The following is a 19,421-nucleotide window of genomic DNA, read 5'->3' on the forward strand; positions in this document are numbered from 1 at the left end:
GATGTTAATGATATACCACAGACAAGTGGTGTGCAAAGAAACAGAAAGAGCAATTTCAGCAAATCTCTGACTATGAACTTTTTATTGATGTTCAACAGCAGGCAGAACAGACATTAACACGGAGAGCTGGCATCTTGCTGGCTTACCTCTAAAGCAGGAGTTAACAGTGATTTTGTTTTTATTCTTAAAAGAATCACAGCATCACAGACAGGTTTGTATTTTCAATATCTACCAGAGTGAATACTGAAGAATTAAACTCAAAGTGTAGCTAAACGTGTAACAGAAAGGAGATGCAACAATAACAGAAGAAAAACAAATATCAGTGAAATATCATGGAGCGTGAAACATCTGCATTGCTGTGATTAGTCCGTGTGGCTGTCCCGGGATCGCCTCAGCGCCGGCACAGCGCCATCTACCCGCTGAGCTTCATCGCAGGAACCTCTGCAAACAACAGATGACAAAGCTGTCAGCAGTGGGACAGTTTTAACTGTTCACATGAGCATGTGTGGATGTCCACAAAGGCAGTGGGGTGGACTAAAACAAAGGAGGCTATTTAGCCATGGGGAGTGAAGCATGCTGGGTAATTAAAGGGAGGGTAGACGAGCAGGCATTACCGGTATGTGGTTAGATCTCCTGCACAACACCACACATTGTGTCCAAGAGACAAAGCTATTGTTGTGTCCAGTGTACAAGCCTGTGGACGGTGGGTGTATGGGGGCACGAGTACCGAGATTCATTCGGGAAAACGCAATTATTTACAAAGTTGTAACCACACAAATAATGCCCTAGAAGGGGATGACATATGTCTGCAGTGCTGTGCAAAATATTACTGTGCAAAAGTAGAAGAACATGTGACACTGGCGCGCAGACGACCTGATTTTCAGTCCTGCTCTTGTGTAATTTGCATCACCTCAGCCTTTTCTCCTCATTTACCTTAAGAATGACTTTACAACCTCCGTCCACTGGAACCACTGGATTTATTCCAATTTATTAAGATCATGACTTTCAGACACACTTTATCTTTTCTTTTTTTGTTTACAGGACACGTTACTCACCAAGCTGAAATACACCAGTTGTTTTTTGGCTGGAAGCCCTTCTGGGGATTACCTTCCTGGTGCAAAAATACTATTTTATGCCTTTAAAACTGCGTTATCTTTGTAGACTCAACTAAAGTAACAGGAACAAATGTGGTCCTAAAGATATCATGTAATATTGGTTCTTTGATAAGCCATCAGTTATATGTAGACAACAGAGGTGTGGACTCGAGTCACATGACTTGGACTCGAGTCAGACTCGAGTCATTAATTTTATGACTTTAGACTTGACTTGAAAAAATGTTCTAAGACTTGTGACTTGACTTGGACTTTTACACCAATGACCTGGGACTTGAATTGGACTTGAACCGGTTTACTTGAAAAGACTTGATATTTTACCCCAAATATAAAATTTAACATGCATATTATATAGAGATTGAAAATGTGACGTCATTCACGGGTAGAACCGCAAAGGATTCTGGGAACTCGTGGCAAGCGGTACTAGCGCACGCAGGCTTTCAATTGAAATCAGTCACACAGCGATAAAAAGAAACACAAAAATGTCAAGAAGCCGTTGTATTATTAACTGCAATAGCCGGTCGCATGACAGCCACGGGAAGCCGACGGGTAAAGAGATCGTTTGTTATCGGATTACGTCGTTGAAGAGAAATTGTTCAAGCCATGTTTCCGAAGTAACAAAGAGGCGACGGATGGCCTGGATTGCAGCCATTCAAAGACCAAATATAACGTCCCAGAACACTCCAGCTCACAGGTTAGTCTGCTCCAAGCATTTACACGAAGGTCAGTCTGCTGTTGTAGTTAACATAATTGGTGATATAGGTTACAAGCAAGTCTGGCGCTGAACAGAAATTGTCGCGCTATGCTCCTTTGTTTATTGTGCATAAATAGTGAATTGTCCTGACACAATATTGCGTTTCGCTTCTGTTATTATGGTACATTGACAAAAACATATACTTTTATTCACAGGATAAAACAGTTGTTTGTATCACTAATTGTCCAGTACGATTACAGCATACAGTATTATTGTCACTGCTACATTTCTGTGATGCTACCAGAAATTATTTCCACTACTAATTAATTACCGTTGAGCTCAAAGGTCCTATTAATAAACGGTTAACGAATGTGTATTTATGACGACAATTTGTGAGACTGGTAAACTTATGATACGTACGATGGTGTTACGATTCGGTGTTGTCAGTGTTTTGTTTTTCCGTGACTGTCATGTATTTCCTGTTTTACTTTGAAAGTCTGTGTTATCTTAGTGTGTTCAGTTTACGTTTCCTTGTCTCGTCAGGTCTAATTTGCCCCCGCTGTGTTTCCCTCCTGTGGTCCATTCCCTGATTGCTCCTTCTATGTATTTAAGCCTTGTGTTTCAGTATGTCATGGTCGCGATCTCCCCCGTGTTGTAAATAGTTTGGTGTTTTGTTGTAAATAAATAGTCTGTTGTAAATAGTTGTGAATGGGTGTTAATACTTTCGTCATGGGATATTTTCGTTTTGGGATTTTGGTGGAGAGCCTTCGTGGTTTTATTTTCCTTATCTTTGTTTTTCTACGTTGCACCCCGGTTGCCTAGGCCGGGGTGTAACATATGGGGGCTCGTCCAATCGCTGGAGGGTCGGAGGGAGGGACCGCTTCAGCCTCCGTCTGTCTTCGCTGGAGGGCCCGGGGACCGCTCCAGCCTTCATCCGCCTTCGTTGGAGGGTCCGTGGGACCACTCCAGCCTTCGTCGTCTGCTGGAGGGTCAGGGGGACCGCTCCAGCCTCCATCAGTTTCATCTGCCTCCGCTGGAGGGTCCGTGGGACCGCTTCAGTCTTCATTTGCCTTCGCTGGGGGGTCCGAGGGACCGCCTCAGCCTTCGTCGTCTGCTGGAGGGTCCGTGGGACCGCTCCGGCCTTCATCCGCCTTCGTTGGAGGGTCCGTAGGACCACTCCCGCCTTCGTCGTCTGCTGGAGGGTCCGTGGGACCGCTCCAGCCTTCATCCGCCTTCGCTGGAGGATCCGAGGGACCGCTCCAGCCTTCTGCAGCTGGTGGGCTGCGTGTCTATGTGTGCGGCTAGTGAGCTGCTCGTCTGTCTTCGCTGGAGGATCCGAGGGACCGCTCCAGCCTTCATCCGCCTTCGCTGGAGGATCCGAGGGACCCCTCCAGCCTTCTGCAGCTGGTGGGCTGCGTGTCCGTGTGTGCAGCTGGTGGGCTGCGTGTCCGTGTGTGCAGCTGGTGGGCTGCTCATCCGCCTTCGCTGGAGCGTCCGAGGGACCGCTCCAGCCTTCATCCGCCTCTGCTGGAGGGTCCGGGGGACCGCACCAGCCTTCGTCGTCTGCTGGAGGGTCCGTGGGACCGCTCCAGCCTCCATCAGCTTCGTCTGCCTTCATCCGCCTTCGCTGGGGGGAGGGTCCGTGGGACCGCCCCAGCCTTTGTCGTCGCTGGAGGGTCCGTGGGACCGCTCCAGCCTTCATCCGCCTTCGCTGGAGGGTCCGAGGGACCGCTCCAGCCTTCGTCGTCTGCTGGAGGGTCAGTGGGACCGCTCCAGCCTCCATCAGCTTCGTCTGCCTTCGTTTCAGCCTTCGTTTGTCTGAATCAAACTTTTCACTTGGGGTTACATGTTTGATTTTTGGGTAGGGGGAAATGTTACGATTCGGTGTTGTCAGTGTTTTGTTTTTCCGTGACTGTCATGTATTTCCTGTTTTACTTTGAAAGTCTGTGTTATCTTAGTGTGTTCAGTTTACGTTTCCTTGTCTCGTCAGGTCTAATTTGCCCCCGCTGTGTTTCCCTCCTGTGGTCCATTCCCTGATTGCTCCTTCTATGTATTTAAGCCTTGTGTTTCAGTATGTCATGGTCGCGATCTCCCCCGTGTTGTAAATAGTTTGGTGTTTTGTTGTAAATAAATAGTCTGTTGTAAATAGTTGTGAATGGGTGTTAATACTTTCGTCATGGGATATTTTCGTTTTGGGATTTTGGTGGAGAGCCTTCGTGGTTTTATTTTCCTTATCTTTGTTTTTCTACGTTGCACCCCGGTTGCCTAGGCCTTTCGTTCTACACGGTGCATTTCAAGGTCCTGCACCCATCCGTCGGTAAACTGTACCTGGGCTTGTTGCAGTGACCTGAAGTTACTAAACTTCATGAGTGTATGCACTCACTCCAAGAACCGTATGATTATAAATATGCATATAAATATACTACGATGAGATAGCTGACTTCATCTAACTAGCAAATGTTGTCCAGGCTACGTTGGTGATGCAGTTTTTTTAATGTGTATGATATTTTTGTCATGCGATTTTAAAGCCGGTCCTACAACCGCATCCAAGAATGACATGCAGCTTATCTCAGAACTGTCGGTGAAAATTATTCTTGGAGCTAGGTTTAATTGAGCTGCATTTTAAAGAGGTGCAATTTCACAATTTGTGTATATTTTCTAAGTTCACTATTTTGTCATGTGTTGAGAAAAACACAGATTTTAAAATTACATGGTCTAATATTTACATTTAGCATAACTGCAACATTATTTTTTCATTGTTTTTTTTTTAAAGACTCGAAAGGACTTGAAATTCAAAATTTCAGACTTGTGACTTGACTCGGACTTTTACACCAGTGACTTGAGACTCGACTCTGACTTGCCTGACATTACTTGAGACTTGACTTGAGACTTGAGGATAAAGACTTGAGACTTACTTGAGACTTGCAAAACAATGACTTGGTCCCACCTCTGGTAGACAATACTGTTTGATTCCTTGACTTCGGTGCCTTTTATACACTTGAATGATTCATAGGTCGCTGGTACGTGGCTTAAAACTATCAGGTACAAGGACTGGAACAAAAATGAGTGAAAAATGCTGAGAGACCTTCAGAAAGCCTGAATTTCTGCTCAAGACCACTTTAAAAATACTTTAGAGTACTTTAATCTATGGAAAAACAGAGTGAGTTAAATATTACCACTGAATTTATCACTTTGTGAATAACAGCAATCTAATTTTGAGAGAAATCTTTCAGGATGTCTAAAAGATGATGACAACATGTGGACATGAGAGCAGCATCACAGCAGAGACATCCAGATACTCTTCTAATACAAGATTGTTTGGTCACTTGGTTACATGTGCACAGTTTGCAATGACAGTAGATGACACTTGATCTCCCTACATCACTCATGATTAAATATAACACTAAATAACAAAATGTTCCTGGTCTAGGCTTATATATGGGGACACACACTTCACTTCCACAAGCATCACATTTCTGTAGGGTGGCTGTAGCACAGGTGGTAGAGCAGGTCATCTACTGATCGGAAGGTTGGTGGTTTGAGTCCTGGCTTCCCCGAGTCTGCATGCCAAATATCCTTGGGCAAGATATTAACCCCAAATTAATCTCCGATGCATCCATTGGAGTATGGATGTGTGTGAATGCTACTTAGAAAGCACTTAGAACAATGTGCTTGTGTGAATGGGTGAATGCAAAAGTTGTGTAAAGCGCTTTGAGTGCTCAGAAGAGTAGAAAAGCTCTATATAAGAACCAGTCCATGTCTTCTTTCGTTTGTTTTCAATTCAGTGGAATTCAGTTTTACTTATACAGGACCAAATCACAACAACAGTCACCTCAAGACGCTTTATGTTGTAATGTAGACCCTACAATATTACAGAGAAACCCAACAAGACCAGGTTTCCTCCAGAAGGTTTGCCAATTACCTGTGAAGCCCACAAGAACTTTGCCTACTCGTGTCTTGCTTTGCTGTGTAATTAAATTGTCCTTAACGTTCCAGCGAATAGGTTTATGCTACAAACCTATCACCTGTGCGTCCAAACTGTAAATGAATCACGCATGAGCGAAGCCGCTGCTCCCGCACTGACTGTAACGCAGTCAGTTCTGCTTTTACTCTTATGTTGTTTTGCGGGTCACAAGGTTTAAAACTACTTATAAACACACACACACACACACAGTAACTCCACCAGAGTGCCTATTGCCGGTCCACTTTTGCCGGTCCAAGCCCGGGTAAAGGAGCAGGGTTGGGATTGTGACATTAAAAAAAAAAAAAAAAAAAAAAACCAACAACAATAATTGCTAAAAGAAATTTAATTTGTAGTTCTAAATAAATTCTAAATGCATTTAGGATGTTTTTAGCTCACTTTATGTCTCTTCCACGATGTTATTTTTCTCTCCAACAACGTAGGTTACAATTACATTAGACGTCATTTAGCGACTTCTAGCGACTTTTAAGACGGCCAATAGCGACTTTCCTTACTGAGGAGTTGGCAACACTGTGTGGCACATTAGTATATGTGAGGGGGCAAACTCCTCAAGATGGGCGGTGACCATGGTGGCCATTTAGAAGTCGGCCATCTTGGATACAACTTTTGTTTTTTCAATAGGAAGAGGGCCATGTGACACATCAAACTTATTGGTAATGTCACAAGAAAAACAATGGTGTGCTTGGTTTCAACGTAACTTTATTATTTCGTGAGTTATTTACAAGTTTCTCTTTGTTCACAGCCATTGACATGTCAAAGGTTAACACGTGAGGAGCGGATCGAAATCGTGTTGATATCTGGTGAACGCAGTAACCGGGTCATTGCAGCAGATTTCAATGCAGACCCCCTACGAGACCACCCATCTCCCATGCTACAGTTAGCAAACTGCTTGCTAAGTTTCGTGAAACTGGTTCAGTGTTGGATTTGCCAAAATGTGGACGCAAGAAAACTGTCACTAATGAAGAAACATCAGTGGCTGTCCTAGCTTCATTCAGCAAGAGCCCACAGTGTAGCACTCGCCGCACGTCACTGGAGAGTGGCATTAGTCGAACATCCCTTCGGCAGATATTAGCTACTCACAAATGGCACCCTTACAAACTCCAGCTACTGCAGCATCTTATCGAGGATGACCCAGATCGGCGCACAGAATTTGCAGAATGGGCAAAACAAAAACTGGAACAGGACCCTCAGTTCCCGCAGAAGATTTTGTTCAGTGATGAGGCAAACTTTTATGTGAATGGTGAAGTTAACAAACAAAACCACCGCTATTGGTCTGACACTAACCCACATCGGATGGATCCCTCCAAGACTGTTGGAACAACAAAAGTGATGGTTTGGTGTGGTATATGGGGCACAATGATAGTGGGTCCATTCTTCATCAGTGGAAACCTCAAGGCCACTGGATATTTGAAATTGCTACATGATGACGTGTTTCCCTCTTTATGCACTGAAGCTGGCACGTTCCCTGAGTTTTTCCAGCAAGATGGTGCACCACCACATTATGGGTGCCAGGTCCGAGCATTCCTAGATGAACAGTTTCCTGGAAAGTGGATTGGTCGTCGTGGGCCAGTTGAATGGTCCCCAAATTCTCCCTATCTGACCCCTTTAGACTTTTATCTTTGGGGTCATCTGAAGGCAATTGTCTATGATGTGAAGATACGAGATGTGCAGCACCTGAAACTACGGATACTGGATGCCTGTGCTGGCATTTCTCCTGCGGTGTTGCTATCAGTGTGTGAAGAGTGGGAGAAGAGGGTTGCACTGACAATCCAACACAATGGGCAGCACATTGAACACATTTTATAAGTGGTCAGAAACTTGTAAATAACTCATGAAATAATAAAGTTACGTTGAAACCAAGCACACCATTGTTTTTCTTGTGACATTACCAATAAGTTTGATGTGTCACATGGTCCTCTTCCTATTGAAAAAAACAGAAGTTGTATCCAAGATGGCCGACTTCTAAATGGCCACCATGGTCACCACCCATCTTGAGGAGTTTGCCCCCTCACATATACTAATGTGCCACAAACAGGACTTTAATATCACCAACCATGTTATTACGGTGTATCCATATAAATGGCCCACCCTGCACATGAAAAGAGAAACAAATTAAGTTTGAGTGAAAATGTACATTTTTTGCACTCTCTGGTTAACTGACTCAGTGACTCAAAAAACCTGATTCACTTTGGTGAGTGACTCATTAAAACTCGATTCAGTAAAAAGAATCGAATTTACCATCACTACAGCCTAGTGTGTCCTTAACATGGGTGAGCCAAGTGTAGGGATGCAAATAGATAAGAATGTAACAATTCAGATTACTGATATCACTTATCAATATGATTCCTTATCAACTCCCTTATCAGTTCTCACTGGCTCCATTTTGAGAGTCACTGCTACCACTAAGCAGCATATCAAAGAAATTATTTTCCATGCAAATTAACTGCATGCTGGCTAACTTAGTGTTAGCATGCTGTCTGTGCAGATGCTTGCAAAGAGCCGCAGTTGTGCTAGCAATATAATACAGTTGTTTCTGTCCTGGATGCAGTTTACACTTTACCATCACGCTCTCATCCATACTTGTTATTAATCTCTGTCTCTCCTCCACAGCATGTCTTTATCCTGTCATCATTCTCTCACCCCAACCAATCACAGCAGATGGCCCCGCCCCTCCCTGAGCCTGGTTCTGCCGGAGGTTTCTTCCTGTTAAAAGGGAGTCAAAGGAGCTTGCAAAGAAAAGCGTCTGGACTTCTTTAAGTTACTTGAAGACGTTTCACCTCTCATCCGAGAAGCTTCTTCAGTTCTAAGGTCAAATGGTGGAGAGTCCCAGATATAAACCTAGTGGGAGTTTCCCCCCACAGAGGGACAAAAGGACCCCCTGATGATCCTCTAATCGCCTGAGCCAAGGTGTGAAACTGGGTGTGGGTCCCAATCAGCCAGAGTTTCGGGTGTGTTCATTGTGAAACCTGGCCCCACCTTATCATGCGAATTCCTGAGGTCAGATGGCCCAGGATGTGAGTGGGCGTTAAGGCGTCTGGGAAGGGATCTCAAAACTGGATTATAGATGGCATTATATTGGTGTAAAAGTCAGCAAAGAGGCACAGAAAAGAAGACCAGACACCAGCGAGGGAGGATAAGAAGGACAGACGCAACAACATTGTCATCCCCTATGTAGCCGGTGTATCAGAGAAACTCAGGAGAGTTTTCTCCAAGCATGACATCCCGGTGCATTTCAGACCAAGCAACACGCTCAGACAAAAACTGGTTCACCCGAAAGACAAAACGCCAAAACACAGACTTAACAATGTGGTGTATGCTGTACAGTGCAGCGAGGAATGCTCAGACCTCTACATTGGAGAGACCAAACAGCCACTTCACAAGCGCATGGCACAACACAGAAGAGCCACCTCCACAGGACAAGACTCAGCAGTCCATCTGCATCTAAAGGTCAAAGGTCACTCTTTCGAGGATGCCAATGTTCACATTTTGGACAGAGAGGACAGATGGTTTGAAAGAGGAGTGAAAGAAGCATCTATGTCCACTGTGAGCGACCATCTTTGAACAGAGGTGGGGGTTTACGACACCAACTCTCTGCCATCTATAATCCAGTTTTGAGATCCTTCCCAGACGCCTTAACGCCCACTCACATCCTGGGCCGTCTGACCTCAGGAATTCGCATGATAAGGTGGGGCCAGGTTTCACAATGAACACACCCGAAACTCTGGCTGATTGGGACCCACACCCAGTTTCACACCTTGGCTCAGGCGATTAGAGGATCATCAGGGGGGTCCTTTTGTCCCTCTGTGGGGGGAAACTCCCACTAGGTTTATATCTGGGACTCTCCACCATTTGACCTTAGAACTGAAGAAGCTTCTCTGATGAGAGGTGAAACATCTTCAAGCAACTTAAAGAAGTCCAGACGCTTTTCTTTGCAAGCTCCTTTGACTACGATGACCTGGATGACTGAGAACCTTCACAGACATACTGTTAAAAGGGAGTTTTTCCTTCCCATTGTCGTCAAAGTGCTGCTCATAGGGGGTCATATGATTGTTGGGTTTTTCTCTGTATGCATTATTGTAGGGTCTACCTCACAATATAAAGCACCTTGAGGCGACTGTTGTTGTGATTTGGAGCTGTATAAATAAAACTGATTGAACTGAATTGAATGTGCATCATGCACATAAGGATGAACTACTGGAACCAAGTCTTCCCATCTTCCCATCCCTAATCAACACATTTGTTTTTTTAATTGTTGTTGTTGCCGTTGGACCATTTAAATGTAACATTACCAGCGTATTTATAACGTGGTTAGAGGGGCCCCATCTAAGACATTTGGTTTGGCACAAACCGGTTGTGACAACACCTTGGCAAAACTCCAGCTAAACAGAACTCTGGCCAATACTAAACACTGTTTAAAGATATTAAAAATTAAATATGACACTTTAATTTTAAACTACTGATTTTAGCCATCACGTAACAAGCAAAGCAAGGATCTATGAATAGCCATCACAGGGACAGTTAGACAGCTAGCTGTAGCGTAGCTATGCAGCTTGTATCGGTTGCTTCACGTCAAATTTAACTTTACTGATACTCATGTTATTCTGCCATGTTAAAATATTCCCTGAAAAACCCGCCATTTGAATGGGAGTATTTGTTGCTTTAAATACCTGATATATTGTAAATTCCTGGTGGTGCAAAGGCACTGAATCACTTTAACCTGCATATGTGGCTGGAACGATAAACAGTGTTCACTGGCAATGATTAGAAACTGATCCTTAGCCATGAAGTAAGTACCACGATAGAATGATGCCTGATTTTAATGCAGAGGCCCTGAAGGTTGTTGACGTGTCACCCTGATTTTGAGCATTGTCCCGTGTGCACAGAGATTTCTTGAGAATGTTTTGATATTATTATGACGGAGATCAAAAGTGAAAGTTGCCTCACTAATATGCTTTTTTTCAATGAACCTATTAGTTGCAAAATGTTTCTCTAGATGTTTTTTGCATCACTTTTACTTCTAGTTTTGAAACAAAATTTGATGCTGCGATCAAACTCAAAATGACCCTTTTTGCTACACTTTCTCGATTTAAACACTGGATGTGTTTTTTGTCCTATTGTAAATAAAATGTGGGTTCATGACATTTGCTAATCATTGCATTTGCTTTCTTACGCATGTAGATGGACATTTACAGCTTTTTGGAATTAGGCTTGTACATATTGTTGTAGAAGACGTGACATAGTAGTCCGAGAGACCTTTGAGTAGGTCTCATCGTTGTTTTGGTTGATGCTAGCTCACATAACATATAATACTAAACCATAAGGGTTGTTGCCATTGTACATTGCACTTTTTTTGATGATAATTTGGGCTGTTTTCTCTGGGCTTTGTGTGTGTGTTGTTTGTTTTTGTCTCTCTGTATGGACAGACTGCAAATCAGTTTCCCAATGGAGACAATAAAGTTACCATTGACCACACAGCGTGCAAGATAGCTAACAGCACACAAACATTAACATTGGAATACTGGCTAATAGGAGCAGTTTTATGAGGCTAATAGGAGCAGTTTTATGAGGCTAATAGGAGCAGTTTTATGAGGCTAATAGGAGCAGTTTTATGAGGCTAATAGGAGCAGTTTTATGAGGCTAGGCAGAGCTTCTTTACCTGCACCACAAACGATGCCACGCCCACAAACATAGCCAGCAGCATCATGCGACGCAGCCTGCCCAAATTGATCTGCTTGAGCAGAAAGAACCGAGCCCAGCCCAGTTTCTTGGCAGTGTGTGGGGGGTAACGCATGCTGTTGACTCCTTCCATCTTCAGCTGTTTGATTAGGCAGCTGCGCATGTGGCTCAGCTGGTCAAAGCCGTAGCGACCGTGGTAGCATCCCATACCACTGTGACCTTAGAACGGAAAAAGAACAAGTCAGCATCAAGATGAAAAACCAGTAAGTCTGATGGAGGGTTTGACAGGCATCCACTCACCAACTCCTCCAAAGGGCAGCGAGCTGACAGTGAAGTGAACCAGACAGTCATTAGCCAGCAGAGCTCCACTGGATGTCTCAGCTATTACTCTTTTGATCAGCTGTGGATCACACAGGAGGAGTGAAGGGAGGAGATTTAAAGAGATCTAAATAACAGGAAATGACGTCTGCAGGTGATGCGCTGTACCTTGTTCTCATTGGAGAAGACATAGATGACCAGCGGCTTCTCTCTCTCGTTAATAAACTGGATGGCCTCATCCACACCACTCACTGTGATGATGGGCAGCAGTGGCCCGAAGATCTCCTCCTTCATCACTTTGGATTCGCCTGTAACGTTCTTCAGCACAGTGGGAGCTGCACACAGACGACAGGGTCAGAGGGCAATGACCAATACACCGCACATACAGAGCTTTGGAACAGAGGCTTTAACCATCATGTGCATGACATTAGAGAAACACAAAACACAAAGATGGTTCCACTTTACAACCAGTTGGCTTAAAACAACATTTTGAGGGATACCAGCTGGCTCCATCATACCACTTACATACATACCTATATAGCACTGGGATTCATCAGAGTCTCCACCAACAACAACTGTGCTGCCCTCCATGAGAGCCATGATTCTCTTAAAATGCCGCTTGTTGATGATTCGTCCGTAGTCCTCAAAAGTCTTTGGATCATCTGTGTAAAACTCCTGCATTGTGTCAAAGGAAGATCATTTAAGAATAAAAGAAGCATTAAAGTGCAAAAGTCTTCAGCCACCACTCATTTCTTTATATAGTGCAAACCAACCTTGATGCAGTTCTTGATCTCCTCCTGTACTCTGCTCTGGATGGAGGGTTCACACAGGACGTAGTCCGGAGCGATACACGTCTGTCCACAGTTGACAAACTTTCCCCACGTGATGCGACTGTGGGAAAAAGAAAACACTTGATGTTTGGAAACTCAGCTGTGTTTTTTAAAGTTTCTCCTTTGTTCTACAGAGATGACCGACCGGCACGCAACAGTGATGTCACAGTTCTTGTCGATGTAGCAGGGGCTCTTCCCTCCCAGCTCCAGGGTGACTGGGGTGAGGTTGCGAGCCGCAGCTTCCATCACCAGTTTGCCTACTGTGCTGCTGCCCGTGTAGAAAATGTGGTCAAATCTCTGCCTGAGCAGCTCCTGGGTTTCTGGCACTCCACCGGTCACTACCGGGTACAGGTCCTGTGGAAAGGGCGTCAAGTCACTGGAACTCCTAGCATGCTTACACTACATGTACGAGAAAGGTAATCCAACAGCGAAGGAGCCTCACCTTGTCCAGATACCGAGGGAGGAGCTCCTCCATGACCTTAGCAGAGTGACAGCAGACCTCAGATGGTTTTATTACAGCTGCATTACCTGAGAGACCGAACAGACACAGTGGCATGGATGACGGCACGCTTTAAGAACCGACTGAGCAGAAGATGCAGTATTCATTCGCAGGACAACTGGTTTTATTTCTCACACTTTACTGGTTAAAGTTGGACAGTGAATCATTGATTCCAGTCTACAACAGCAGCAGAGTCCTTCCCCCATTTCTTTTTAATTAAGGCTTAGCATGAAGGTATTTAAATCTATTCTAAAAATGCTGAACTATCCCTTAAAAGGGGATCCATCATACTCATTTCTAGCTCATCTTCTAAAACAGGTTAAGCTCCTTTTCACCTTCTTTTAAGCCGAGGTGGATCGAGCTTCTGCGCTCCAAGCCAAGGCTTTGTGTCTGACAGGAGCACATAGGGCTACTGTACAGAGCCTGGAGTGGAAAAACAGAAACCGAGTGTGTGGAGACTGAGCATGTGGTTCACAAGGATTACCTGTGCACGAACTGATCTTGGGCCATGATTACTAGTAGTATACAACACTGTAACAGTATAAGTAAGAAAAGGACAATAGGTTCACTTTAAACAGTCCTTCCTTTGTGATTAATATCTCTAAGGCTGATTTGCCTACCCTGCTCTCTGTGATAATGTGCAAAGTGTCAGTGCACTAGAATTTGTGCAAAAGGAGGTTTTGATATGCCAACAAAGGTTGCACATGTGCTATAGACTATGCACCTAAAAGAATACTGGTAAATAAATACACATGGGTATATATGGTACCGGCAGCAATAGCTCCGACCAGCGGCTGCAGGGTGACAGCCCAGGGATAGTTCCAAGCACCAATGATGAGGACCACTCCAAGGGGCTCGGGATGCACGAAGACCTCATCCGATACAGTGAGGAGGCTCTTCTCCACTGGCCGAGGAGCTGCCCACTCGGCTAGCTTCTCGATAGCGAGCTTGATCTCACCCTCCACTCCCAGTGTCTCAAATAGCTCCGTCCCATGTTCACTCTGAAAGCAGGGGCAAAATCCAGTGTTGGACAGTTTGCAAACCAAACTGCTTCCTGGATGATCTGCAGCTGGTCTCCACAATATTCAATATGACACCAACACAAATAGTGACATCATTTCCATAGAAAGTAGAGCTTCAGGCACACAAAGTAAGAAATAGCAGTCAGATTATTGCCGTGAAGAAAATGAGAGCATGTCCCTTTGATTTCTTTTAATATGACACTTGCTTGAGAACTTATCTGGTGTCTAAACTGCTGTGAACATACAGACGTATACTAAGTATACAAGAACGGGTCCTGCCAGAACATTTGTTTTAGTATTAACACTTTCCAGCCACATGTTTCATTTTCTCCACAGGGAACTTACATGTCACACTGTCACAGCCACCCCTCTCTCTCTCTTCTTGTAAATATTTTATACTTTTTACTTCTATAATGTTTCTGTAACACAAATTAATGTGTCATGATCGTGGCCCTACTAAGGTTAGGTTACTTATTGTTGTTTCATGTTAATTTTTGTGTCATAATCAGAACCATGAGTAAGAAAGGTGCTCTCAACATGCTCCACAGCACTCCTAGTGGGCTACTAAAGTGGGCCTAGTTAATCAGCCAGCTGGCGTATCCTCGGCTCACCATTAGCCCCTGATTACTCTGAGCATCTGCCAGTCTGCTCAGGTCAGGTGCAAGGGTCTATGTGGATGTCCATGTGTCATTCTTTAAACTGCATGGACTCATCCTCAGAGACTTTATATTACAATGTAGCAACTGCGCCCCAGGCAACAGACTTGAAGCTAACGTCAAAGACGTCAGGACTGAATCTCTAGCTGTCCATGTACGCAGCAGTATCAATGATTTAGACCCACACATCTGGTAAAGGGCTGATTACTATAGGGGTGCTGCCCTCCTCCACATTGGACTCTTCTCCACACACTTCGTGGACTAAATAACACTCCCTTCCAGTACTTGCACTATTCTGTATTGCACTGTTTGACTCCGTCTGTGTATTGTCTTTATTTATTCTCATGCTTTTCTATTCCTATTCTATTTCTATTCAAGTACAATATTGCTGTACTTATTCTTAGTTTATCTTGTTTCTGTATAGTTGGATTTTTGTCATTTTTATCTCTACAGTTTGCACCTTTGATCCAGGAGGACAATATTTCGTCCCACTGTACACTGGACTGTATATTGTTGGGTTCACTTGTCTGTACAAGCATCTGAGAGAGAAAGGGTGGGAGAGCAGGTGAGAGCTGTACCTGAGGTGTTTGGTGTTGTCCAAGACTGTGCTCACATGCTTTAAATATTTATAAGCCGTTAATAATAAGAATAACTGATGGTGTTCATTCACAGGTTTACAGACGACGCTAATGTACCATGTGCTGTTAACAGTGATACTGTCACCTTGCTGAGGTCCTTCTTGACAGCCTCTGCTATGTCCTTCCGTCTCTCTGTAACGAAGCGGAGCAGGTTCCTCAGCTGGTGGATCCTGCTTTCCAGAGGTTTGGTTTTTCCCGTCTGGAAGGACTTCCTGGCCCGCTGCACGGCCAGTTGTTGTCGGGACATCCTTCACAGAAAGCTACAGCACGTCAGTATTATACTCGACTCTCTCTGTCTGCTAACGAAAGGCTACGTTTTCCCCGAAGATAAGCACTGAAGATAACCTTATAGAGACCGTAGCCTAAACGCCCACGTTTCTGACATTTGTCACATGTGAAACGTCAACAACACCCTAAAGCAAAGCGTGAAGTGTACGGTACTGGGAATGAACATGATGCTATCATTACTGCTAATAACGATGAAAGGTTATATAACCTTGTTCGCTATGAGCAGCTTTCCCTGAGCGTTAGCTGTATAATCAGTGTTTGAGAGCCATTGTGATCCAAGAATGTATTCAGTACTGCATAAAACTCCACGGTGCACAAATTGTTGGTGGAGCTCCAGCTCGGATTAGCCTGGCTGCTAAAACAGTGTTTATGTGTAGCTAACATGTTAGCGGCTAAGCAGCGTTAATAACTTGTGAACATCTGAAGACCGGCTAAGCGAGTAAGTTTTACCTTAAAAAGTCCCTATTCCACTCCAGCTGGTTCCAGTATTAACCTCCAACTGGACACAATCTGTTAAAACAAGCCCAGGAATGACGACGGCAGCAAATGGACGGTATGCATGACAATCAAGGAAAACACCAATCAGCACAAGAGACGTCTAACTAAGCACCGCCTACCACCACAACAACAGGCTGCTTTTAAAGGTAAGAAGATTCAAGATAAGATAAGATAAGATACCTTTATTAGTCCCACAAGGAGAAATTTCATGTTAAGGCTGCGGACCTGTTGCACGCAATGGCGGCGCTATCTTACCCGGGACATTTCACAGTAGTGATGGTAAAATCGATTCTTTTTACTGAATCGAGTTTTAATGAGTCACTCACCAAGATGAATCGAATTTTGTGAGTCATTTGAGTCACTGAGTCAGTTGACCAGAGAGTGCAAAAAATGTACATTTTCACTCAAACTTAATTTGTGTCTCTTTTCATGTAAATCCTACTCCTAAGATGATTGAAAAAGAAAAACAACTATTTTTATAGAGCAAAAAAGAGCAAAAGAAATTACGATTTCTAAAGGGAACGTTTATTTTATTTTTATTTTATTTTATTTTATTAGTATTTTCCTCAGATGTGTCAAATATTTTCTCATTTGACTGTCCACTGAGCTGTGAGCCAGGGGGCGGTAATGCGCCTTAACATTGGTTGCCAACCAAGAAGAAGAAGAAGCAGCTGTGAGCCAGGAGGGAGGGGGTGAGTGAGTCCTGAGTGATTCGTTCATGCTATGATTCAGCTCAGGAAAGGAAGGGGTGAGTAACTCAAATGTGTTGTTAGCATGTTAGCAGAGCGATGCTACTGTGAGCTGAGAAACTATTGTCTTGATGTGAGCTTCTACTCGGGGGTTTTTCTTCCAGTTCAGAGCAGAAACGTTTCTGTTAAGAAACTGGCTGTTTTCCCCCACAATTTTAATTATAAGCTAGATATATTTCTATTAATGAAATTAGTTTGCTAACAGCAAAAGGGACGAGTCAGTGAATGAGTCAGTTGGACTTGTGAATCATGATTCACAAGTCAGTAAAGTGGTTCTCGAGTACTGAACGGTTCGTTCATGATTCGCACATCACTATTTCACAGGCTTGTCGGTCAGATTTGGAAAGGTTGATCTACAGGTATTGAATTTCTTATCAGAAAGACTGGCAGACCCTGTCGACAGGGAGACATAAATAAAGTAGAAAGTGTAGAAAACACGGTGTTCTATGAAAAGCGCCTATGACAAAAGTGTGAAATTTGTTTTGTAATGTTTTATTTTATTTTTCAAAGAACAAAACAACTAATTAAACCATTTAAGTGAAAGTTTTGCTTAAAAAATAGAACACAAAAGATCTTGAATAAGTAGATGGCAGTAGTGCGGAAAGAAACGAGAACATAAGGAGCACCAGCTGCTCCTGAAACATGTCTGAGGTCTACTTTGGAGGATCCCACACTTCTCATTCCTGTCATTTGACGCCACTGTAGCAGCACAATCTTCCAGTTTAATGAGACTGAGGTCCTAAATGCAGCCTTACAATGAACATTGCCTAACAACTATTCAGAGAACTGCTCGTGGATGTCACTGCCACAGAAGGACTGGGCCTTCTGAGGCCTTCCTGTCCCACTCCACAGAGAAGGGATTGTCTTAATATTTTCACAACTTGTTCATAAATATTAACTCTTTACACCAAAGCATATTCTGTCCATGTGTTCATTTGCTATTGTGAAGGTTACATTGTTTCACTTTTCCAAGTTTTTTTGCGCCTTTTGTCACACTTACCATTGTTTCTTTGTTCTAAGCCTCTATGGAAGTCAGGTGATTGGGAAGGGGGCCGCCCAGCTTTTCCTGACCTTTATGGTTGGTATGGTCATTTCATATCTAACCTGATCAGGTTAAACCAAGAGGCAGGGTGTTTTTTCCATAGGAATGTTTTATTCTGTTTGTTTTTCGGGTTGTGGAAAAATTTCACAGGAGTATTTGTCCCAGAGGGCGACATTTAGCTGTGCAAATGAGTGAGTCGTGGGATTAGTGAGTTTTTATAGGATTTTCAGGTACTCATGTGGATTTCTAAATTTGCTGGCTTAAACTATCGTTACTGCCTAGACCACATGTGTCGAACTCCAGGCCTCGGGGGCCGGTGTCCTGCAGGTTTTAGATGTGTCCTTAATCCAACACAGCTGATTTAAATGGCTAAACGACCTCCTCAGCATGTCCTGAAGTTCTCCAGAGGCCTGGTAATGAACTAATCATTTGATTCAGGTGTGTTGACCCAGGGTGAGATCTAAAGCCTGCAGGACACCGGCCCTCGAGGCCTGGAGTTCGACACCCCCGGCCTAGACTTAATGTGAACTGACAGCCCTCTATGTTACACAGTCATAGGTTGGTTCAGAGGAGGATGAGCGGTGTTGTCTAGAGCAGGGGTGTCCAACTCCAGGCTTCAAGGGCTCGTGTCTTTGATTCAACACAGCTGATTTAAATGACCTCCTCAACATGTCTTGAAGTTCTCCAGATGCCTGGTAATGAACTAATCATGTGATTCAGGTGTGTTGACCCAGGGTGAGATCTAAAACCTGCAGGACACCGGCCCTCGTGGCCTGGAATTGCCCACCCCTGATACATACTGATGACAAATTGAACCAAAAATGTCATACTTAGATTCATGAGACCTACTGCCACTGATTCTCATTAACCAGTTCCCTTTCTTAAGAATGGCTCCTTCACAATCACCCTGTACCTCAGACCATTTCTGATTATGCTTCAGTGAACACTAGAGGGCTCAACTGAAGGGCCGGCTGCATCTCTGTGTCAGGTCTTTGCAGGATTTTTTCCACCCTATTTCTTAATGGCATGACTTTCAGGTATTGATTGCCTGCTCTGTTTATAGTGGATGTGTCGGTTCCTCTCTTGTCCTCCACTTGTCCAATTTTGTCAAATGTTTTAAGGACACTGCACACAGTGTCAAAATATGGCAGGATTTCATCTAATAGCTCATTGGTGCAGACTTGGCACCTATAACACACCCATTTCTGTAATATATCTATATAACCCTATATTATTGCTAATATATATTTTGTAATATATCTATATCATGGCTAAAGCATTTGATGGATGCAAACTGCATTTCGTTGCCTTGTACTTGTGACATGTGCAATGACAATAAAGTTGAATTCTATTCTGTTATCAGAGTTGTCTGTTATGTGTCGACTGCACCAGTTTCTCCCTTGAGTCAGGTGTCTTG

The 19,421-nt window shown here is 43.8% G+C and overlaps 1 protein-coding gene across 4 annotated transcripts; it reads right to left on the reverse strand.

Moving 5' to 3' along the window:
- Positions 1–63: 63 nt before the first annotated feature.
- Positions 64–17,981, reverse strand: LOC101478994 (aldehyde dehydrogenase family 3 member A2). 4 transcript variants are annotated; one of them, XM_012917497.1, is made up of 13 exons: positions 17,963–17,981; positions 16,166–16,225; positions 15,513–15,675; positions 13,881–14,112; positions 13,055–13,140; positions 12,758–12,966; positions 12,556–12,673; positions 12,316–12,457; positions 11,951–12,117; positions 11,765–11,864; positions 11,445–11,683; positions 4,722–4,857; positions 64–441 (listed from the first exon to the last, which is right to left on the reverse strand). In XM_012917497.1, exons 3-13 carry the CDS (start codon positions 15,672–15,674, stop codon positions 413–415), a joined length of 1,620 nt encoding a protein of 539 aa, XP_012772951.1. In that variant the 5' UTR covers position 15,675; positions 16,166–16,225; positions 17,963–17,981; the 3' UTR covers positions 64–412. The 4 variants fall into 4 exon arrangements, with proteins under 4 accessions (XP_012772951.1, XP_076748219.1, XP_076748220.1 ...); XM_076892104.1 differs by lacking the exon at positions 17,963–17,981 and adding an exon at positions 16,394–16,471; XM_076892105.1 differs by lacking the exon at positions 17,963–17,981 and having other exon boundaries at positions 15,513–15,687; positions 16,166–16,270.
- Between the last annotated feature and the right edge of the window lie 1,440 nt (positions 17,982–19,421).

The sequence above is a fragment of the Maylandia zebra genome, linkage group LG14, assembly GCF_041146795.1.
Source record: "Maylandia zebra isolate NMK-2024a linkage group LG14, Mzebra_GT3a, whole genome shotgun sequence".
Classification (NCBI taxonomy): domain Eukaryota; kingdom Metazoa; phylum Chordata; class Actinopteri; order Cichliformes; family Cichlidae; genus Maylandia; species Maylandia zebra.